The sequence below is a fragment of the Scyliorhinus torazame genome, chromosome 17 (genome assembly GCF_047496885.1).
Source record: "Scyliorhinus torazame isolate Kashiwa2021f chromosome 17, sScyTor2.1, whole genome shotgun sequence".
Lineage (NCBI taxonomy): Eukaryota > Metazoa > Chordata > Chondrichthyes > Carcharhiniformes > Scyliorhinidae > Scyliorhinus > Scyliorhinus torazame.
Window position 1 is genome coordinate 23,386,243 of NC_092723.1, and position 23,761 is coordinate 23,410,003.

A 23,761-nucleotide genomic window follows, 5' to 3' on the forward strand; every position below is an offset into this window, starting at 1 on the left:
TTAATTTTTTCCAAGGGGCAATTTAGCGTGTTCAATCCACCTACCCTGCACATCTTTGGGTTGTGGGGGCGAAACCCACGCAAACACGGGGAGAATGTGCAAACTCCACATGGAGAGTGACCCAGAGCCGGGATCGAACCTGGGACCTCGGCTCCGTGAGACTGCAGTGCTACCCTCTTCTACCACCGTGCTGCCCTCTTCTCTCCACTTTTAACAGCGAATCAAGTCCTGGATTTTACACCAACCCCTCTAGGATTGTGTTGTCTTGACTGCTTTTACACAACCTCAAGATCCAGTTATTTCAACTCACGTTCCAGACTGCAGTAAAATCTCAAACCTGACAATCACTTCAGACATCTTTCTGGCATCTCAGACCTCTTCTCCGTTCTGTCTTTACTGAACAGTGCTCTGTTCTGTAACTTGAACCTCAGACAGACTTCTCTAGTTTCCTTAATTGCTCTTTATACTTCTGCGCTTGATTTCTTAAATGTTACTCCATGGTATGGCTTTTCTTCTCGCAGGTATCCAAAATCATGTTTTGTAAAATAAAAAAAGTGCACCTTTATGATGAACATCTCAAACCGTTTTGTAGCCAATATATTTTGACCAGAATCATGAGGGGAACTCCCCATTCTTCTTCAAAATATTGGCATGGAATCTTTTAAGTCCACCTGATAGTCAAGACAGTGCCTCGCTTTAACACCTCATTCAAAAGATGGCTCCTCTGACCTTGCATCACGCCCTCACTACTGCTCAGGCAAGTGAGCCTTGATTTTTATGTTCAAGTAATCTTAGGACCAAGGAATGTGCCCGAGATTTTCCCTTCGCGATGTGAGCGACATCCTTCTGTTAATGAGGTGACATCCCTGACCCATGGACATTGGCGGAATAGAAGCCATCAGGCGACCCTTTAGATGGATTTGGAAGCAAAGTACTCAAAAGAAAACACTATTGAGAGAATTCAAAGGCGCAAAATATACTTTATTAAAATAGCACATTTTAAAAGATGGTGCAAAATATATAATCACAATTCCCTTTATTAATAGCTTTAGTGCAATTTAATTTCAATACACAATTGTACAACACAATCAAAATTTTCACTATTCAACAGATTAGGGTGGTAGTAACTTATAGCAAAGTTTAAAAGCCCATCAGAAAACAAACAGGAAATACAAGAAATTTTCACGCCACATCCAATACTTGCAGCAAGTTGGACATAAATCTGGACTCACACTCCTGCTTGTTATCAGGGAGTGGTGCATACTTGGAGATCCCTCCTTTCAGGCGAGATATTAAATAGATGGCTCCAACTGTGTGTCTATCAAAAGCAGCAAGCAGTAGGACCCCATGGCAGTACCTGAACAGGGTCAGGAAGTCTTGGCTCATCCAACACAACCAAAAACACATTCATTTAGGTCATAGGTCTCGTTTTTTGTTTGTAAGACCTTGCTGTGCACAAGACTCGCTACCAGATTTACCCCCGTGACAGTAGATGCACTTCAGCTTAATTCGCTGTATGCGAAGCACTTTGAAACATCAGACACATTAAATCTTTCTACAGGTCTTTCCTTTAAAATCAGACTTGGAGCATAGCTGCAGTGGCAAGTCATGTCGCAGGAGTTCTGGATCTGGAAGAACAAACCCAGTTGCAGATCATACTCGACCCACAATGATGAGAGGAGCGTTACTGTGAGCTCTCACTTTTTGTTTTGGTTGTCAACTTAAAATAGCAAAACAAATCCAGTTTGTGAACATATTTACTAACCTGCAAGTATGAGTCTTAGAAATGCTACAATAACGGAACAGATTTTTCATTGCAGCCAAGACGTGCAACAAAAAAAAAAGCAAGACCCAGCTTATATTTCAATCACGCACTGGACTAAAATAATAGCATCAGGACTGAAGGGAAATCACAGGTTACTGTGATGATGAAATAAAGCTTGGAGCAAGAGGAAGTCAATCGTGTCAGCCGTGGCTTCGCAGATGAGTCAGAAGTCTGTGGGTTCAAATCCCACTCAAGATGTCTTCTTTTTTGTCTACTATGTACGTACTGTGTACGTTCCCTTGGCTGCAGAAAAATACTTGTACTTCGATACATGTAACAATAAATCAAATCAATCAAAGCCCATAATCTAGACTGATATGGAACTACAGTACTGAGGCAACGCTGTTCTGTTGAAGGTGATATCTTTCAGAGGAGACATTAAACTAAGGCCCTGTCTGTACTTTCAGTGCTCTCATGAGCATTATTTATGGAGAAAGGGAGTTTGTCCCAGTGTCCTGAGCATTATTTGAGAAAGGGAGTTTGTCCCGGTGTCCTGAGCATTATTTGAGAAAGGGTGTTTGTCCCGGTGTCCTGAGCAATACACACCCTCAACCAACATTATTAAAATCACATCAACCAGTCATTATCTCATTGCTATTTGTGAGATCTTGCTATGCACAAATTGGTTGCTACATTTCACTGCGTTACAAATGGCTACCTTTTAAAGTATTTAATTGGTGACAAAATGCTTTGGAATGGCCTGAGGTCGTAAAAGGCACAGTGGAAATGACAAGTCCCACTTTATATCAGTCTGGAAACCCACTTTCCAAAACACGCATGTTCCCTCACTCGTAGCAAATCAATGCAACCACTTTCAACCCATCATAAACTCCATATAAATATCATTGAATTTAGTGCAGAAGGAGGCCATTCGGCCCCTCGAGTCTGCACCAGCCTTGGAAAGAGCACCCTACTTAAGCCCACACCTCCAACCTATCCCCGTATTCTAGTAACCCCACATAACCTTTGTGGACACAGGGCAACTTAGCATGGCCAATCCACCTAACTTGCACATCTTTGGACTGTGGGAGGAACCCGGAGCACCCAGAGGAAACCCACGCAAACAAGGGGAGAACGTGCAAACTCTGTTAGCTCTAATAACATTTCTCATTTTCTTCTCCCAATAGGCATAAATGCAGCTCTGTTTAACACCACCAACTAATCCAGAATCAACATTGTTGCTACTCATTGTCAATCATTACATAGAACATACAGTGCAGAAGTAGGCCATTCGGCCCATCGAGTCTGCACCGACCCACTTAAGCCCTCACTTCCACCCTATCCCCGTAACCCAATAACCCGTCCTAACCTTTTTGGACACCAAGGGCAATTTATCATGGCCAATCCACCTAAACTGCACGTCTTTAGACTGTGGGAGAAAACCGGAGCACCCGGAGGAAACCCACGCAGACACAGGGAGAACGTGCAGACACCGCACAGACAGTGACCCAGCGGGGAATCGAACCTGGGACCCTGGTGCTGTGAAGCCACAATGCTAGACACTTGTGCTACAGTGCTGCCCATACATCAGCTATTTACAGGATTGACTGTACTGTAGCCAAATTAACTGACAAAGTTGTGAGGAGGATGCAAAGGGATGTAGGTGAGTGAGTGGTCAAAACTTTGGATGATGGAGCCTGTGGGAAAATGTGGGGTTGGCCACTTCTGGCAGGAATAATAGAAGACCAGAATATTATTTAAATGGAGACAGACAGCAGAATACTGCATTGGAGCAAGATCTGGGCATCCGTGTACCCGAATCACAAAAAGCTAGCATGCAGGTACAGCAAGTAATTAGGAAAGCAAATGGAATGTTGTCCTTCATTGCAATGGGGATGGACTATAAAAGTAGGGAAATGTGCTAAATTGTGCATCCCACTGATGCAATCGCACCTGGGATACGGTGTACAGCTTTGGTCTTCATACTTAAGGATATACTTGCATTGGAAGCAGTTCAGATAAGATTCCTGGGATGAAGGGGTTTGTTGCATGAGGAAAGGTTGAGCAGGTTGGGCCTGTACTCATTGGAGTTTAGAAAAATGAGAGGTACACTTTTTGAAACATATCTGATTGAGAGAGCGTGTCAGGGTGGATGCTGAGAGGATGCTTCCTCAGTGGATGCCATTTCCCATCATATTTAATCACAAACTGCAGATGTACGATTGCTGGAATAAAAACGGGAAATGCCAGAAATACTCAGCAGGTCAAGTTGCATCCGAGGAGAGAAACAGAGTTAACATTGTCAATGATGAACCTTCAGAACAGAATCCTCGACCTGAAACAATAACTGTTTCTCTGCTCAGATGCAGCCCAGCCTGAGTATTTCCGGTATTTTCAGTTTTTCATTTCAATATTTCCAACATTTGCAGTATTTTGCTTTTGTATATGGATGTTGAATATGGTTCATACAGTGTATCATTGCACGTGCTTTTAATACTTCACAACAGTTTAAAAATAAGAGATCACCCAATTAAGAGATGAGGATATTTTTGTCTTTGGAATTCTCTTCCACAGAGAGCCATGGAGGTTGGGTCATTGAATATATTCAAGGTTGAATTAGAGAGATTTCTGATCGTCAAGAGAGTCAAGGGTTATGTGACAGGCAGGAAAGTGGAGTGTAAGCCGCAATCAAATCATCCATGATCTTATTGAATGGTGAAGCAAGCTCGAGGGGATTCTATGGCGTATGATCTAATAAGAATTTACAGCACAGAATCAGGTTTGGTTCTAGACTATACCCATCCTACTTCATCTTGCCTATCAGCATATCGCTAGGGTCAGTGTGGGTTTGGGAAAGGGAGGGAGGAAATTCCGAGGCTTGAGATTTATATTTTAAAAATTTAATCAGTAACACATTCAGCAACTGAATGAGCTACAACATATCTGCCAGGAGTGGCACATTATAAAAAACATTTGGAATCCATAAATATACTGAGGCTGGTTCCAGTTCACTGTACAAATAACACTCTTATTACATTGCCCATACCATGATGGTGATGACAATGAGTGAAAACAACAGTCTAGGCCTGGTCATGTGGTCAAGAGCTGAGTGGACAGCTGATGTTCTGATTCACAATACAAAGTATTTATTCCATCCAAAGTGAACAGCTCTTCAGCAGACAAAACAAACAAAAAAAAAAAATCAGTGGATGCCATTTCCCATCATATTTATCACAAACTGCAGATGTACGATTGCTGGAATAAAAACGGGAAATGCCAGAAATACTCAGCAGGTCAAGTTGCATCCGAGGAGAGAAACAGAGTTAACATCGTCAATGATGAACCTTCAGAACAGAATCCTCGACCTGAAACAATAACTGTTTCTCTGCTCAGATGCAGCCCACCCAGCCTGAGTATTTCCGGTATTTTCAGTTTTTCATTTCAATATTTCCAACATTTGCAGTATTTTCCTTTTGTATATGGATGCTGAATATGGTGCATACAGTGTATTATTGCACGTGCTTTTATTACTTCACAACAAAATCATTCTTTCGTACAGAGACATTTAAATGTGTTAAATATAACAGATGGCTAACCAAGCTATTACAGTAGGTCTACCTCAATTTCCTGCCATCCTCTCCTGAAGTCACTAATTCTCCTCAAGTTAAAAACCTCCTGACTATTTAAAAAGTCAGAATCAAAAGCTGATTTAACATTGCATTAAGACCTGGAACACCAATATGTGCATAGGCTGGTGAGCATGCAAACAACAGGAAGACAGCCTCATAAGAGAGCTGGTGCTACAGATCTTAGCATGATATAAAATCAGAGATCGAATCATTCTTTAAGGTCAAAGTACTGTACATATTACAGTTTAAACACGAGTCCCAGGTTTTCATTCTCTACCAAAACGGAGATTAAGCTATTAATAAAAGAAAAAAAGTTTTGCATTCTAGTTCTTCCATGGTTGCAGACTGCATGGTGATCATGACATTGCGAACATGGCACCATCTATTTCCCTGATCACAGCTGCCGCAAGAGATAAGTGCTATCGATCAATAGCACAAGGGTTAGAAGGGTAGCAGCTGAAAGAATTAATTTTAAAACACTCAAATGATGTCTGACAGAACTAAACAGAACCCGGCAATATTACGGTTGCTGATAGAATCAGCACAGTATATAATTTTCAAGAGTTCACCCTGAGGCATGCTTTCCATTCACACTTGTGCCGAGGTGGACTGCCAGTTCCCTGTCCCATTTGCAGAGCACATTTTAAAGCATCCACGTGAATGACGAAACAGATCTAAGGGGCTGAATGGTCCACTCCTCCTCTTGGTATTGCAAGGAAAATGTAGCACTAAAATAATTTATAGCTGATTAACCCAAGTGTGGATCATTCAAATCAGCTAGCAGCACAACACAATTGTTTTTCAATCCTTTGTCACATTTGAAGTTATACCCTTAACAGTGCTGAATTAATTTAGCTACTTCCTCAAGGGCAACTAATTTCAGAGGGCATACCTTGATAATTGTCCAGTTTACACATACAAGTCATCACAAACTGGGAACCCGTTTTTTTATGCACAAAAATAATTAACACCCTGCTTAAACCCGATACTTTTCTACTGTAAAGAGGGTAAAGATTTATTTCTTATTAGAGGAGTTAGTTTCACTTAGCATTTTAACCTGTCAGTCATGTTTGCGTGAGTTCGCCCGGGTTCGATTCCCGGTCAGGGAATGTTTGCGTGAGTTCAATAATTTGGACTCTGTAAATTGATCCTTGACATTGGATTTAGAAATTAGGAATCATTTTCAGCATACCCCTGCGCTAACAAAAATTCAAGCGATTTCAGTCTTGGCTACTTCCACTGGGTGTCCAGCCCACATCCTCTTTGTCACTTTCCCCGAGCACCCACAGCTTTTGGGGGAAAAGAGTGCAGCGGATTTCCACTATCCTTTGTGTGAAAAAGTGCTTCTGGATTTAATTCCAAAATGGCTTAGCATCATACTTTAGAAAGGGAGCTGGGGTGGCAGCCTGCCCTGCTGCCTCCAGAGTGCTCAAGTACAACAGCTGCAAGTGTGTAGCTCTTATTTCTCAAGAAACTCCCAAATCGCGGGTTCAGCTCAGGTGGGCTATTTGACCACAAATGGCATCACAATTTACCTTTTTTCGGTCTTCACCTAACAGACGAATGAGTGTTCTCTCTGCAGGGACACTGCATAGGGACGAGATATGGGAATCCTAGCCTGACTGTGGCTGCTTCAAACAGTCATCATTCAAGCCGGGAATTAGACTACATAGCACAGAGCCGGGACTGACTGAACCAGTCACCTCCCTGGTTTGTGCGGCTCGAGTGCAGAGAAATAAACAGGTGGCTGGGAAAATGACAGGCTGCAAATTTAAAAAGAAATTAAATTGTTATCTTTGAGGCAGCTTGAAATAGAATAAGTTATACAAGCTGAGTGACTCACTGGATTTTGAGTTAGCAGGGAGCACAGTGGGAGGGGAGAGTTTGAACTTTGCATTAATATTCAAATCATACTTCTGCTCATGTCAACATGCAACTAGGCTCCTGAAGAGAGAGGTGCAGGTGAAAACACTAGAACCATTTACAGTGCAACTGGATGCTACGAGAGGGGGGAACCATTAGGGGCCATTCTGGATGATTGGATTAAAATGGGCATAATTAACTTTCTCATTTATAATTCTCGTCATCTTAGAACTGAACAGAAAGTGCATACTACAGAATCAGCCTGACAAGGTGCCCTATTGAAGAAGTGCTACATTGTTAGAGGTCACATAGCAATCAAAATGAACAATTCAATAGCTCAACTAAAGACCCTGGCATTCAAACAGCACATGCTAAAAATGGGTATTTACGTGGCTTGTCTGTCTGCATTGTCTTTTAACAGATGCTTATAATTGAACCATCTAGTTTTAAAATAAGGGGTTAGACTTTATGTCCATTATACATGCACATTACCCTCATTATTGCTGAGGTGGCACAGTGGTTAGCACTGCTGCCTCACAGCACATGAGATCCGGACTTGGGTGTGTGGAGTTTGCATGTTCTCCCGCGTCAGTGTGGGTTTCCTCCGGATACTCTGGTTTCTTCCCTCAGTCCAAAGATGTGCAGGTTAGGTGGATTGGCCATGCTAAATTTCCCGTTACTGTCCAGGGATAGGTGCAGGTTAGGTGGGGTTATGGGGATAGGACAGGGGAGTGAGCCTAGGTAGGGTGCTCTTTCAGAACGTCAGTGCAGACTCGATGGGGCAAATGGCCTTTCTGCACAAAGCGATTCTATTCGCTGAACTGAAGTACTGTTCCAATTTAAGATAAAGAAAAATTGAAAACAAGCTCGACACAGAAATTACAGCTGGTGTTACTTATTTAAATACTGGCAGTGGATTCAGCTCAGAATGAGTCCCAACCCAAACATCTGCCTATTTCAGATGCCAACCAAACTGGCATACATGTTTGGGTTGTGTCGCAAGGTTAATTTTAATCAGTATTATAAGGTCCCAATGCCAGTACTATAACTGGACCAGCCATGTGGCCTTCAGATCACGGGGGAAGGATGATGGCAGGCAGAGCAAACAAACATTGACAAAGGTTCAGTAACTGATGGTGAAAGATCAGCCCTAAAGCCAACCAAATATCTGATCTGTTTCAGTGTCCATTCTCTGCACATTATTTTTAAACAGTTGTGATTTTTGTAGCAATCGCATTATTCAGAAAGTGAATTCAGATTTTATTGCAGTGAATTTTAAATTAGGGTAAAATGAGAGACAGTCGTAGTTCTGTACATCCCACTAAGTAATATTTCAGCTCTGCTTAAAATACTGTGAAACAACAACCTCTAGTGCCAAAAAAACAATACTGCAACAGAATGAAGCTCCCTCTCTGGTTAAAAGATCTTCAAAGTACACAAAAGTAAAATGGACATGCTTCTGTCACGGTGGTTAATTTAGACACCACCTCCAACCATGCTCAAAGTGAGATGACTGAGTCACTTACAACAGAAGACAACACTGGTCAACCCATTCGAAGTCAAATAATCAGAATCTAGACTTCAATTTTGTTTTACATTCTGAAACACTGTATTCTTTGGGGCCAATTTACCATTTGAAGCTAAATATAGAAATATACAAAATATCAGGATGTATTTTAGCTGGATGGCTGGTTGCAACGCCAACAGCGTGGGCTCGATTCCCACATTGGCTGAGGTTATTCATGAAGGCCCCACCTTGCCTCGCACCGGAGGTGTAGTGATCCTCAGGTTCAATCACCACCAGTCAACTCTCTCTCAAAGGGGAGAGTAGCGCATGGCCCTCTGGGACTATGTCGACTTTCATACGAAAAATTCAAGTAGCAGAGTACAAAAGAGAGTAATTTGTATAGCGAGTGCCAGAAAAGTCTTGGTAATCTAGGACGCTGACAGTTCAACTGTCACAAATGTCCTGGTCTTTACCAAGGTAAAATGGGAGTATGATTCCACTCTGCGTGCACAGTGGCAAGCACACTTACGCTGCCCAAATCAAGTGCCTTCGCCTTACAAATGGATAGCACTGCAGAGATTTAAATCTTTGATCTTTCAACACAACCCCCAAAACGTACACAACCCAAACAATTGCGGCATTCCCATTGTCCAGCCCAGCTAAGCACATTGGAATGAAATCAGGCTCAATGCCTGTGCAATGCTGAGCTGTTGCACATCATAAACTGGGTTGAAACTGTATTTTGGGTTCCCAAAGACCATCAGCTTGCACCAGGAGCAAAACCAATTCCAGCAGTGACAGGTTCGCTTTGCAAACCACTGTCAGTCTGTGCAATTTTAGCAGCACACAGATATTAAGCTCTATAATTAACAAGATAAATGTCAACAAATACTATTATTGCCCAGCTATTGACACACTTAATTGAATGTGGTATGAAATGAACATTCAATTTAGACAATGCAATCTGTAGATCAATCTGTAAATCACTCTCAGGTTATATATAAACCACCATCCCCGATTAGATTCTAGCCTGTAGCTAACTCCTGGGTATTGGTTATTCTATATATAAACTCCCCTGAACCCTTTGATTAAATCCAACTATTAACTCACTCCCTGGATATTCAGAATTCCTGGGCTCTAGTTGCAATACTGTACTTTGGCTAACAGACTGTAGCACTTCTAAGAACAGGTACCAATCATTCAGTTAGAATATTAGATCATTACCGATGCTGCATTCCGATAATCCAGCTGATTCTGGTATTTGATTTTAAGTTTCTATTAGTTTGGATCTGACTATTCTTTTAAATCTGCAAATTGAAAATAATTCACATAGTCGAAGCATTTTCATTTGCACTAAATTATACAATACAAGTATAAAAATAAATCTGCATCAGAAAATGTTGCTGCACTCTACGGTTTTAAATATTATCTTCATTTTGACAACCAGTGCATTGTGACAAACTGAGGGATCAGTTGGCCATGGATTCCTTCTCCCTTTGCCCTACAAGGGTGCATGAGGAACAGGGAAGGCTTTGCAAATCAGATCTTGAGACTTTTTACCAAAAGTGTCAATGTTCTACAGCACTGTCCAGGAACACGTCAACCGTATAGTTACCCTCTTAATTCACAGCAGCACTCCACGAGCGGCACTGCACACAAGGACACACATTTATATATACCCGACACATTAGTTAAAATCAATTGTGCCCATTAAAAATTTTACTTGCAATTATTGGAGCCTGTGGTGAGCAGCAGGAACAGGGTAATTGGCCACATTCCATGCTGCTCCGTGCCCCTTTTACTGGCCAGTTTTGGAATCCATAGTGAAAAGAGAGCAAGAAGTCAAAAGATTTTTTTTTTTTTTTAAAGCTTTTGTCCAAAGGGCAAAGCTATTTGCCGCCCCAGACCAATCAATCGCTGAACCACTCCGCCAGCTTCATATCAGATTTCGGACAAATTTTTACTTGACCTAATCGTGAGATGCTACGCACAAAGCCCACGGCAATTACTGATGGTCAACATTGACACACTAAATCTCTATTTTCTTCTTGGAGAGGTAACCATTGTTAATTTGGTTCATGACGACGAGAGCTGGAATCAGCGGAACGATTAAGAAAAAGTACCACAAAACTCCATTAACCTGGGCTTTGAACCAATCCGAGCACAGACCCAGAACCACAGTGGCTGTGGCCATCAGGTAAGCCACCAGTCCACATGTGGCGTGATAAAGTCGCAGCCTGGCCACCGAGTAGGTGTTAATTAACTTTGGAAAAAGGAGGCAGAGACCACACAGCAGCTGGCCACAGACCGCGATCACAGTCCCTACTCCCAGGATGCTGTGCCATGAGGTGAGATGTGAGGTCTCAGAGATGTTCTTACTGGAGATGATGAAGACAAGACCGACCAGGCCGAAGATGGTGGCAAAGACATGCATCATCCAGTGAATTCGAACCTTGGCTTTAATTGAACAAAAGAAGAAGGGCGAACTGTCCTGTGAGAAGGTCAGAATGGCTTCTGTCATACAGAAACAGACCTGGAAAACAAAACAGACATAGGTTCTTCAATGCAATTCAACTTCAACGCTATCCCGGGGTCAGGTGGCTAGGGGTTCAGAGTGATGCACCATCGCTGTAATTCTTATCCCTTGAGCGTCTTCGACTTTCATCACTATACTGTTGGTAACTGTGTCCTCGGTTATATAGGCCCCAAATTCTAGAAATCACTTCCAAATCCCCTCTACATCTCCCTCTAACCCTTCCAAGTCACACCACAAAACCTACCTTTAGCCCAGCTTCTAGTCACCTGTCCCACAACCTCATATATCTCGGTGTCAAATTTGGTCTGATAACACTTCTGTGAGAGCTTTGAGACGTCAAAGGCACAATATAAATGCACGGTCTTAGTGTTGTGTTAACAAAGGCACTATCCTTGGGCATTAAAGATCCAATGGCATTTACTGAAGAGCAGGCCAGAGTCTGCAGTCCAATATCCCTCCCTTAACCAACACCACAAAAATAAATGAGCTGCACAGTCTGTGCAACCTAGACGCATCTACTCACAGTACAACTTGCCCCGACCCGCGCCGTTCCAACCATGCCATTGCCAATTCTCCATTCTGCAGAGAATCGCGCGCCGGCGTGGCTCAATCCACGCCCCTTGTTGCTTTCCCCTCACAAGCCTAAGATCAGAGACACACAATGCAGCTCCCACGCTGGCCGGATCAGCACTGGATGACTCTTTCAGTCCACATACAGACTACAAGGACCCAGCAAGGCAGCCACTGACACATCGACAATTTCTATGTGCAGAAACTACACAAATTACGCAGTAGATGTTCTGTGATGTTTTCTACTAACCAATAACAACCACTCAGAATGAGGAAGAGAATTTTAAGTTTTGTTTCACCAAAGCCGACTTGCATACTGCGGCCTTCAGTAAACTGAAACGCCAATACAGATCGAGTATTTCATTATTCAATTGTTAAACCATAACAATTAACATTTCTTTCTCTGCAGGTTCTTAGCTATTGTGCTCCAGTAGAAGGCACAAGGTGGCTAAACTGCCACAGTGCCCCAGCAGTTCCTGCAATGATGCTTGTGTTCTGAATTTATGTTTGTTGTCAACACAAGGGTGCGGTGGTAGGGCTGGTGCTCCCAAACCAGCTCAGGAGTTTCATAACCCACATCTTACCAGGGTTACCACATTTATGACCATCAGTCATTATGGTCAATGATCTCAAATCTCCCAGATGCCCAGGTAAATGTGCATGTTTCCCCTTGGAGGGAGGAAACGAAGCCATCTCTTTGGAAAAGTAACTACACAGGTACCATTAACGGTTTGAATAGGAGTCAGGGGAACTTGGCTGACAAGACGTGCGCTTCACCATATGGTGTGAAAGAGACAGTTTTCAGGGTGCCATAAATCCATGAAAATACAGGTCTATCAAACTGATGTCGGACTAAATCTGCATAGCCCAGTTAAGGGGAAAACAGAGAGCTGCTTTTAAAACCATAGAATTCCTACAGTGCAGAAAGAGGCCATTCAGCCCATTGAGTCTCCACCAATCCTCTGAAAGAGAACCCTATATAGGCCCACTCCCCTGCCCTATCGTCATAAGCGGCTCACAGCCTTGGACACTAAAGGGCAATTTATCATGGCCAATCCACCTAACCTGCACATCTTTGGACTGTGGGAGGAAACCGGAGCACGCGAGGAAACCCACTCAGGCACAGGAGAAAGTGCGAACTCCACACAGAGTCACCAAGGCTGGAATTAAACCCAGGTGGTCCCTGCCGCTGTATGGCAGCGGTGCTAACCACTGTGCCACTATGCCGCTCTATGTACTCGATTTGCTGATAATTTAGTGAAGTCAACACATTTCTCTGCAGATGAGCATTCAATGGTAAATACAAACGAGAAGTGGCTTTCCCAAGAAAGCAAAACAATGTAGCCCGTTACAGCCACTTTTAAGAGAGTATATCAGATTCATACCAGCACTGCTATCTCTCAATGCACATCTTCCACACAGGTAGCTGCCACTCATAGGGACATCTGTGAGAAACCATCGAGACTGATGACTGAGGTGGCTTGCTTTGGGAGGGAGGGTGGGAGGTGGAGGGGTTCCGGGAGTCACGACAGGGAGGTGGAGGGGTTCCGGGAGTCACGACAGGGAGGTGGAGGGGTTCCGGGAGTCACGACAGGGAGGTGGAGGGGTTCCGGGAGTCACGACAGGGAGGTGGAGGGGTTCCGGGAGTCACGACAGGGAGGTGGAGGGGTTCCGGGAGTCACGACAGGGAGGTGGAGGGGTTCCGGGAGTCACGACAGGGAGGTGGAGGGGTTCCGGGAGTCACGACAGGGAGGTGGAGGGGTTCCGGGAGTCACGACAGGGAGGTGGAGGGGTTCCGGGAGTCACGACAGGGAGGTGGAGGGGTTCCGGGAGTCACGACAGGGAGGTGGAGGGGTTCCGGGAGTCACGACAGGGAGGTGGAGGGGTTCCGGGAGTCACGACAGGGAGGTGGAGGGGTTCCTGGAGTCACGACAGAGGTGGAGGGGTCCAGGGAGTCACGACAGAGGTGGAGGCGTTCAGGGAGTCACGACAGAGGTGGAGGGGTTCATGGAGTCACGACAGAGGTGGAGGGTTTCAGGCAGTCGCGACAGAGGTGGAGGGGTCCAGGGAGTCGCGACAGAGGTGGAGGCGTTCAGGGAGTCACGACAGAGGTGGAGGCGTTCAGGGAGTCACGGCAGGGGTGGAGGGGTTCAGGGAGTCACGACAGAGGTGGAGGGGTTCAGGGAGTCACGACAGAGGTGGAGAGGTTCAGGGGGTTACGGCAGCGGTGGAATGGTTTTGGGTGTCAAGACAGAGGTGGAGGGGTTTAGGTAGTCACGACACATGTGGAGAGGTGAAGGGAGAAAAGAAAGCGAGGTGGTGATGTTGAGCAGGAAAGACAGAGGGGGAGTGGTTTAGGTAGTCAGAGTCATGCAGCACAGGAAATGACCATTGGCTCATCGCATCTGCGCTGGTCAAAAACCTCCTAACTAATCTAATCCCATTTTCCAGCACTCGGACCATAGCCTTCTATGCCTTGGGATCGTAAGTGCACATCTAAATACTTCTGAAACGCTACGAAGGTCTCGGCCTCCACCATCCTTTCAGGCAGCAATTTCCAAACTCCCACCACCCTCTAGGTAAAAAAAGCATTTCCTCACATCTCCTCTCAACCTCCTGCCCCTTGGTCACTGACCCTTCCACCATTGGGAAAGGTTTATTCCTATCTATTCTATCCATACCCCTCATAATTTTATACATTTCTATCATGTGCTGCCTCAGTCTCCTCTGATCCAAGGAAAACAATTCAAGTCTATCCAATCCTCTTCATACGAACACTCTCCAACCCAGGCAACGTTGTGGTAAATCTCCACTGCACCCTTTCCGTGCTATCTTTTCCTTCCTATAATGTGGATTCTAGAACGGCACACAATACTCTAGCTGTGGCCTAACTACCAGCATAACCTCCCTGCTCTTAAACTCTATGCCTCGGCTAATAAAGGCAAGTATACCATATGCCTTCTTAACCATTGTATCCACCTGCTCTGCTACATTAAGGGACCACCAAGGCCTCTTTTATCCTCAGTGCTTCCCAGGGTCCTGCCGTTTATCATACCTTCCCTTGCCTTGTTTGCCCTGCCCAAGTTCATCACCTAACACTTATCCGGATTGAATTCATTTGCCACTGATCAGTCCATCTGGCCAGCCCGTCTATATCCTCTTGTAATCGAAGGCTATTCTCACTATTTACAACCTCACCAATTTTCGTATCATCTGCAAATTTACAGGTCGACCTCCTACATTCACATCTAAATCATATGTATAAACCACAAAGAGCAAGGGCCCCAACACAGATCCCTGTGGGACCCCACTGGACACAGGCTTCCAGTCAGAAAAACACCCCATAATCATCACCCTCTCTGCTTCCTGCCACTCAGCCAATTTTCTATCCAATTTGCCAAATTTCCTTGGACCCCATTGACTTGTACCGTCTTACCTTAGTCTAGACCAAGTGCAGTCTTCAGATGCAGTTAGAGGGCAGGATGTGCAGAGCCCTTATTTTCATGCCAGATTTTCTTGCCTTATTATACTTCAATTATAAATTCTTACGCCCACATTTATGATGGAAACAACCTATCTCAAATTCTCATGTGGTTAAATCCTCCTAATAGTGACATTTTTCAGCACCTCCACAGTGCAGGTGACAGCGTGAGCAATTTATACAGGCAGCTGCCATTGTGCAAGTGGTTACTGGATCAGTTAGCCTGAAGTGCATGCAAACGGGTAATTTTTGAAAAATCAAGTTATTACCGCTGCACCATTTTGCATCACAAAATTGCTAGCTTCTTTCTCTATTCAGAGACCCTTTGCTTCAATAATGCTGTACTATGCTGATTGATTGTACAGAATTTAGTTTTACACCATCTCTTTTTAAAGAGTCATTCATTGTCTCTAAGCTTCATGACCTGCAGGCCCCAAGCCCTGCACTTCTGGCCTTCAAACCATAAGTAACATCGATCCGTTTATGCTTATTCCCTGGTTTGCCCAGTTTGAATTGGGAGCTTGGTCTGGTGGCGCTGTCATTGCCTCATTGTAAGAAACATCATAACCTAAATCCAAACCCCACGATCTTTAGAGTTACCAACTCAGGATGGGGACAAACTAATGAGGATAGGATTGAGTGATCCCAAGGTTCTGGGGCACTTTTGCTGAAAATGTCAGGATACACTTGTTGCGAAGACTGCTCGCAAAAGACATTCACAGTAAGTTAACCAATATACAATATTTTTTTTTAATTATTTGCATTTCAAATTATTTTAATGCTTTGAAACTTACTGCTACAGCCATGCAGGCTGGGTGCCAGGAGAAACGACCTGAAAAAGAGTAAATATTCAGATGGTGAACATTGCGAGTATAGCACTGAAGCCAATCCAGGTAATAAAATATGTTCAGATGATGTGCCATGAAAAACACTGTTTGGGCACCACACACTATTCTGGGCTCTGATCAGCAGTCGATACTGCTTTAGGCACAGCGATCAGCACTGGAAGAGAAACACAGGGACTGAATCAACCCTGACTGACAGCAGGAGTGTCCTCTTTAGCTCCTTTAAGCCTTCTGGCCCGAGTCCAGTATCTGTGGGCAGACGATTACACACAGAGCATTCCCCATTAACTGGGAGTGCCACAAGTTGACTCAGATAATTTGGAAATATCTTACTGCTCAAGCAGGAGGAACCAGCTTTTGGAGATTGTGATGTTGCCCATTAGAAAGGAGTTTCAATGCGGATCCGAGCCAGGCTGTATCCAGATGGGAATGTAGAGGGAGGTTTACTCTCACACCTTTCTATCTTTTTATCCACTCTGCTCCATTCCCTCTTCCCTATCGCCCAAACTTCCAATTCCACGAATTGAATCAAAAAGGGAATGATAGAGCGAAGGAAAACAAATTCCTAATCCTAGGATCACTTTTTGCTTTAATTCATTAATGGAAGGTGGGCAGAGCTGGCATGGTTGGTATTTAGTCCCCATTTTTAATTGCCCTTAAGATGATTATAGTGTTTCACCCAATGGGCCCCCACCCTCTTCGCCAAGTTGATCCCCCGCTCCTTCCCTAATTACACAAATTGCTCTCCCTAGTCAGTCAGTCACATCCCCTCCCGCTCTCCCCAGTCGGTTACCCAGCTCCCCGCTCTCTCCAGTGAATCAGTCAGTCACCCCGTTTCCCCCTCCCGCTCTGCCCAGTGAGTCAGTCACTCAGCTCCCCCTCCCAGTCAGTCACCCCTCTCCCCCTCGTCAGTCACCCCGCAAACCCTCCAGTCTCCGCACTGTCTCGCCTCAGTCAGTCAGTCCCTCCCCCTCTCGCTCTCCCCAGTCAGTCACCCCACTCCCCCAGTCAGTCACACCCAGCCCCTAGTCAGTCGCCCCGCAATCTCTCCCGTTCCCGTGCTGGCTCGCCTCAGCCAGTCAGTCCCTCCCCCTCCCGCTCTCCCCAGTCAGTCACCCCACTCCCCCAGTCAGTCACACCCAGCCCCCTCGTCAGTCGCCCCGCAACCTCTCCCGTTCCCGCGCTGGCTCGCCTCAGCCAGTCAGTCCCTCCCCCTCCCGCTCTCCCCAGTCAGTCACCCCACTCCCCCAGTCAGTCACACCCAGCCCCCTCGTCAGTCGCCCCGCAACGTCTCCCGTTCCCGCGCTGGCTCGCCTCAGCCAGTCAGTCCCTCCCCCTCCCGCTCTCCCCAGTCAGTCACCCCCCTCCCCCTAGTCAGTCCAGTCGCCCCCCTCCCCCTAGTCAGTTGCCCCGGAATCCCTCCCGTTCCCGCTCTGGCTCGCCTCAGTCAGTCAGTCACCCCGCTCCCCCCGTCTGTCAGTCAGTCACCCCACTCCCCCTGTCAGTCAGTCACCCCACTCTCCCCAGTCAGTCAGTCACCCCACTCTCCCCAGTCAGTCAGTCACCCCACTCTCCCCAGTCAGTCAGTCACCCCACTCTCCCCAGTCAGTCAGTCACCCCACTCTCCCCAGTCAGTCAGTCACCCCACTCTCCCCAGTCAGTCAGTCACCCCACTCACCCTCCCCCAGTCACCCCGCTCCCCCACCCGCTCTCCCCAGTCAGTCAGTCACCCCACAATCCCTTCCCCCAGTCACGCCGCTCTCCCCAGTCAGTCAGTCACCCCGCTATCCCTTCCCCAGTCAGTCATCCCCCGTCCCCCTCGTCAGTAGTCCTGCACCCTTCCCGTTCCCGCTCTGGCTCCCCGTCAGTCAGTCAGTCGGTCACTCCGCACCCCCTCGCGCTCTCCCCAGTGAGTGAGTCAGTTACCCCGCTCTCTCTCTCCCAGTCAGTCAGTCAGTCACTCCACTATCCCTTCCCCCAGTCACTCACCCCGCTCCCCCTTCCGCTCTCCCCAGTCACCCCGCTCCCCCCAGTCACCCTGCCCTTAGTCAGTCAGTCACCCCACTCTCCCTCCCCCAGTCACCCCGCTCCCCCCCAGTCACCCTGCCATTAGTCAGTCAGTCACCCCACTCTCCCTCCCCCAGTCACCCCGCTCCCCCAGACGGTCAGTCACCCCGCTCCCCCAGTCAGTCACTCACCCCGCTACCCCAGTCAGTCAGTCACCCCGCTCCCCACAGTCAGTCAGTCACCCCGCTCCCCCAGTCAGTCAGTCACCCCACTCCCCCTCCCCCCAGTCACCCCGCTCCCCCCAGTCAGTCAGTCACCCCGCTCCCCCCAGTCAGTCAGTCACCCGGCTACCCCAGTCAGTCAGTCACCCCGCTACCCCAGTCAGTCAGTCACCCCGCTCCCCACAGTCAGTCAGTCACCCCGCTCCCCCAGTCAGTCAGTCACCCCACTCCCCCAGTCAGTCAGTCACCCCACTCCCCCTCCCCCCAGTCACCCCGCTCCCCCAGACGGTCAGTCACCCCGCTCCCCCAGTCAGTCAATCACCCCGCTCCCCCAGTCAGTCAGTCACCCCACTCCCCCTCCCCCCAGTCACCCCGCTCCCCCAGACGGTCAGTCACCCTGCCCTCCCCCAGTCAGTCAGTCACCCTGCCCTCCCCCAGTCAGTCAGTCACCCCGCTCCCCCAGTCAGTCACTCACCCCGCTCCCCCAGTCAGTCACTCACCCCGCTCCCCCAGTCAGTCAGTCACCCCACTCCCCCTCCCCCCAGTCACCCCACTCCCCTGTCACCCCGCTCCCCCCAGTCAGTCAGTCACCCCGCTCCCCCCAGTCAGTCAGTCACCCCGCTCCCCCAGTCAGTCACTCACCCCGCTCCCCCAGTCAGTCACTCACCCCACTCACCCTCCCCCCAGTCACCCCGCTCCCCCAGACGGTCAGTCACCCTGCCCTCCCCCAGTCAGTCAGTCACCCTGCCCTCCCCCAGTCAGTCAGTCACCCCGCTCCCCCAGTCAGTCAGTCACCCCGCTCCCCCAGTCAGTCACTCACCCCGCTCCCCCAGTCAGTCAGTCACCCCACTCCCCCTCCCCCCAGTCACCCCACTCCCCTGTCACCCCGCTCCCCCCAATCAGTCAGTCACCCCGCTCCCCCCAGTCAGTCAGTCACCCCGCTCCCCCAGTCAGTCACTCACCCCGCTCCCCCAGTCAGTCACTCACCCCACTCACCCTCCCCCCAGTCACCCCACTCCCCTGTCACCCTGCTCCCCCCAGTCAGTCAGTCACCCCGCTCCCCCCAGTCAGTCAGTCACCCCGCTCCCCCCAGTCAGTCAGTCACCCCGCTCCCCCCAGTCAGTCAGTCACCCCGCTCCCCCCAGTCAGTCAGTCACCCCGCTCCCCCCAGTCAGTCAGTCACCCCGCTCCCCCCAGTCAGTCAGTCACCCCGCTCCCCCCAGTCAGTCAGTCACCCCGCTCCCCCCAGTCAGTCAGTCACCCCGCTCCCCCCAGTCAGTCAGTCACCCCGCTCCCCCCAGTCAGTCAGTCACCCCGCTCCGCCCAGTCAGTCACCCCGCTCCGCCCAGTCAGTCACCCCGCTCCCCCCAGTCAGTCACCCCGCTCCCCCCAGTCAGTCACCCCGCTCCCCCCAGTCAGTCACCCCGCTCCCCCCAGTCAGTCACCCCGCTCCCCCCAGTCAGTCACCCCGCTCCCCCCAGTCAGTCACCCCGCTCCCCCCAGTCAGTCACCCCGCTCCCCCCAGTCAGTCACCCCGCTCCCCCCAGTCAGTCACCCCGCTCCCCCCAGTCAGTCACCCCGCTCGCCCCAGTCAGTCACCCCGCTCCCCCCAGTCAGTCACCCCGCTCCCCCCAGTCAGTCACCCCGCTCCCCCCAGTCAGTCACCCCGCTCCCCCCAGTCAGTCACCCCGCTCCCCCCAGTCAGTCACCCCGCTCCCCCCAGTCAGTCACCCCGCTCCCCCCAGTCAGTCACCCCGCTCCCCCCAGTCAGTCACCCCGCTCCCCCCAGTCAGTCACCCCGCTCCGCCCAGTCAGTCACCCCGCTCGCCCCAGTCAGTCACCCCGCTCCCCCAGTCAGTCACCCCGCTCCCCCAGTCAGTCACCCCGCTCGCCCCAGTCAGTCACCCCGCTCGCCCCAGTCAGTCACCCCGCTCCCCCAGTCAGTCACCCCGCTCCCCCAGTCAGTCACCCCGCTCGCCCAGTCAGTCACCCCGCTCCCCCCAGTCAGTCACCCCGCTCCCCCCAGTCACTCACCCCGCTCCCCCCAGTCACTCACCCCGCTCCCCCCAGTCAGTCACCCCGCTCCCCCCAGTCAGTCACCCCGCTCCCCCCAGTCAGTCACCCCCCTCCCCCAGTCACTCACCCCGCTCCCCCCAGTCACTCACCCCGCTCCCCCCAGTCACTCACCCCGCTCCCCCCATTCACTCACCCCGCTCCCCCCAGTCACTCACCCCGCTCCCCCCAGTCAGTCACCCCGATCCCCCCAGTCAGTCACCCCGCTCCGCCCAGTCAGTCACCCCGCTCCCCCCAGTCAGTCACCCCGCTCCCCCCAGTCACTCACCCCGCTCCCCCCAGTCACTCACCCCGCTCCCCCCAGTCACTCACCCCGCTCCCCCCAGTCACTCACCCCGCTCCCCCCAGTCAGTCACCCCGCTCCCCCCTGTCAGTCACCCCGCTCCCCCCCGTCAGTCACCCCGATCCCCCCAGTCAGTCACCCCGATCCCCCCAGTCAGTCACCCCGCTCCGCCCAGTCAGTCACCCCGCTCCCCCTGTCAGTCTGCCCACTCCCCCAGTCAGTCAGTCAGTCACCCCGCTCCCCATTCCGCTCTCCCCAGTCACCCCACTCCCCCTCCCCAGTCACCCCGCTCCCCCAGTCACCCCCCTCCCCCAGTCAGTCAGTCACCCCCCTCCCCCAGTCAGTCAGTCACCCCCCTCCCCCAGTCAGTCAGTCACCCCGCTCCCCCAGTCAGTCACCCCGCTCCCTCTCCCCCGTCACCCCGCTCCCCCAATCAGTCCGTCATCCTCACCCCACATTTGCCCCCTCTCCCTCCCTGTCCTCATTTGCCCACTCCCTCCCTCCCTACCCCCATTCGCCCCCTCCCTACCCCCATTCGCCCCCTCCCTCCCTCCCCCCATTCGCCCCCTCCCTCCCTACCCCCATTCGCCCCCTCCCTCCCTCCCCCCATTCGCCCCCTCCCTCCCTCCCCCCATTCGCCCCCTCCCTCCCTCCCCCATTCGCCCCCTCCCTCCCTCCCCCATTCGCCCCCTCCCTCCCTCCCCCCATTCGCCCCCTCCCTCCCTACCCCCATTCGCCCCCTCCCTCCCTACCCCCATTCGCCCCCTCCCTCCCTACCCCCATTCGCCCCCTCCCTCCCTACCCCCATTCGCCCCCTCCCTCCATCCCCCCATTCGCCCCCTCCCTCCCTCCATTCGCCCCCTCCCTCCCTACCCCCATTCGCCCCCTCCCTCCCTACCCCATTCGCCCCCTCCCTCCCTACCCCCATTCGCCCCCTCCCTCCCTCCCTCCCCCCATTCGCCCCCTCCCTCCCTCCCCCCATTCGCCCCCTCCCTCCCTCCCCCCATTCGCCCCCTCCCTCCCTCCCCCCATTCGCCCCCTCCCTCCCTCCCCCATTCGCCCCCTCCCTCCCTCCCCCATTCGCCCCCTCCCTCCCTCCCTCCCCCCACTTGCGCTCTCCCACCCTACCTAGCCTCATTCGCCCCCTTTCTCCCTACTCATTAACCCCCCTTCCCTACCCTCATTAATCGACCCTCCCTACCCTCATTAACCTGCCTTCCTACATCCCTACCCTCATTAACCCCATCATTACCTACCCTCATTAACCCCCCTCCCGATCTAGCCACCCTCATTAACCCTCCCTCCCTACCCTCATTAACACCCCCCCACCTGACCTCATTAACCCCCCCCCCCCCACCTCACTCCCTACCTATCCTCATTCGCCCCTTTTCTCCCTACAACTCATTAACCCCCCCCCATCAACTCCCCTCCCCTCCCTCATCAACTCCCCTCCCCTCCCTCATCAACTCCCCTCCCCTCCCTCATCAACTCCCCTCCCCTCCCTCATCAACTCCCCTCCCCTCCTCATCAACTCCCCTCCCCTCCCTCATCAACTCCCCTCCCCTCCCTCATCAACTCCCCTCCCCTCCCTCATCAACTCCCCTCCCCTCCCTCATCAACTCCCCTCCCCTCCCTCATCAACTCCCCTCCCCTCCCTCATCAACTCCCCTCCCCTCCCTCATCAACTCCCCTCCCCTCCCTCATCAACTCCCCTCCCCTCCCTCATCAACTCCCCTCCCCTCCCTCATCAACTCCCCGCCCCTCCCTCATCAACTCCCCTCCCCTCCCTCATCAACTCCCCTCCCCTCCCTCATCAACTCCCCTCCCCTCCCTCATCAACTCCCCTCCCCTCCCTCATCAACTCCCCTCCCTCCCTCATCAACTCCCCTCCCCTCCCTCATCAACTCCCCTCCCTCCCTCATCAACTCCCCTCCCTCCCTCATCAACTCCCCTCCCTCCCTCATCAACTCCCCTCCCTCCCTCATCAACTCCCTCCCTCCCTCCCTCATCAACTCCCCTCCCTCCCTCCCTCATCAACTCCCTCCCTCCCTCCCTCATCAACTCCCCTCCCTCCCTCCCTCATCAACTCCCCTCCCCTCCCTCATCAACTCCCCTCCCTCCCTCATCAACTCCCCTCCCTCCCTCCCTCATCAACTCCCCTCCCTCCCTCATCAACTCCCCTCCCTCCCTCATCAACTCGCCTCCCTCCCTCCCTCATCAACTCCCCTCCCTCCCTCCCTCATCAACTCCCCTCCCCCTCCCTCATCAACTCCCCTCCCTCCCTCCCCCTCAACTCCCCTCCCCCTCCCCCTCCCTCATCAACTCCCCTCCCCCCCCCTCATCAACTCCCCTCCCCCCCTCATCAACTCCCCTCCCCCCTCATCAACTCCCCTCCCCCCCCTCATCAACTCCCCTCCCCCCCTCATCAACTCCCCTCCCCCCCTCATCAACTCCCTCCCCCCCTCATCAACTCCCCTCCCCCCCTCATCAACTCCCCTCCCCCCTCATCAACTCCCCTCCCTCCCTCATCAACTCCCTCCTCCCCCCCTCATCAACTCCCCTCCCTCCCTCATCAACTCCCCTCCCTCCCTCATCAACTCCCCTCCCTCCCTCATCAACTCCCCTCCCTCCCTCATCAACTCCCCTCCCTCCCTCATCAACTCCCCTCCCTCCCTCATCAACTCCCCTCCCTCCCTCATCAACTCCCCTCCCTCCCTCATCAACTCCCCTCCCTCCCTCATCAACTCCCTCCCTCCCTCATCAACTCCCCTCCCTCCCTCATCAACTCCCCTCCCTCCCTCATCAACTCCCCTCCCTCCCTCATCAACTCCCCTCCCTCCCCTCATCAACTCCCCTCCCTCCCTCATCAACTCCCCTCCCTCCCTCATCAACTCCCCTCCCTCCCTCATCAACTCCCCTCCCTCCCTCATCAACTCCCCTCCCTCCCTCATCAACTCCCCTCCTCCCTCACAACTCCCCTC

The 23,761-nt window shown here is 50.8% G+C and overlaps 2 protein-coding genes across 2 annotated transcripts in view; one reads left to right on the forward strand and one right to left on the reverse strand.

Annotated features, from left to right (window-relative positions):
* The window catches only part of LOC140393781 (amphoterin-induced protein 1-like), a 112,948-nt gene that overhangs the window by 81,100 nt on the left and 8,087 nt on the right, over nucleotides 1–23,761 (forward strand). The window lies entirely within an intron of this gene.
* Nucleotides 961–16,847, reverse strand: LOC140393780 (probable transmembrane reductase CYB561D1). Its single transcript, XM_072480191.1, has 2 exons — nucleotides 16,146–16,847; nucleotides 961–11,297 (listed from the first exon to the last, which is right to left on the reverse strand). The coding sequence occupies exons 1-2, from the start codon at nucleotides 16,272–16,274 to the stop codon at nucleotides 10,794–10,796; spliced, it is 633 nt and encodes a 210-aa protein (XP_072336292.1). The 5' UTR covers nucleotides 16,275–16,847; the 3' UTR covers nucleotides 961–10,793.

Coding starts and splice junctions, on each gene's coding strand:
- LOC140393780 (XM_072480191.1), bottom strand. CDS start 16,274: ATGGCACATCATCTGAACATATTTTATTACCTGGATTGGCTTCAGTGC. Junction 11,298..16,145: donor CAGCCTGCATGGCTGTAGCA/GTAAGTTTCAAA, acceptor TTTGTTTTCCAG/GTCTGTTTCTGTATGACAGA.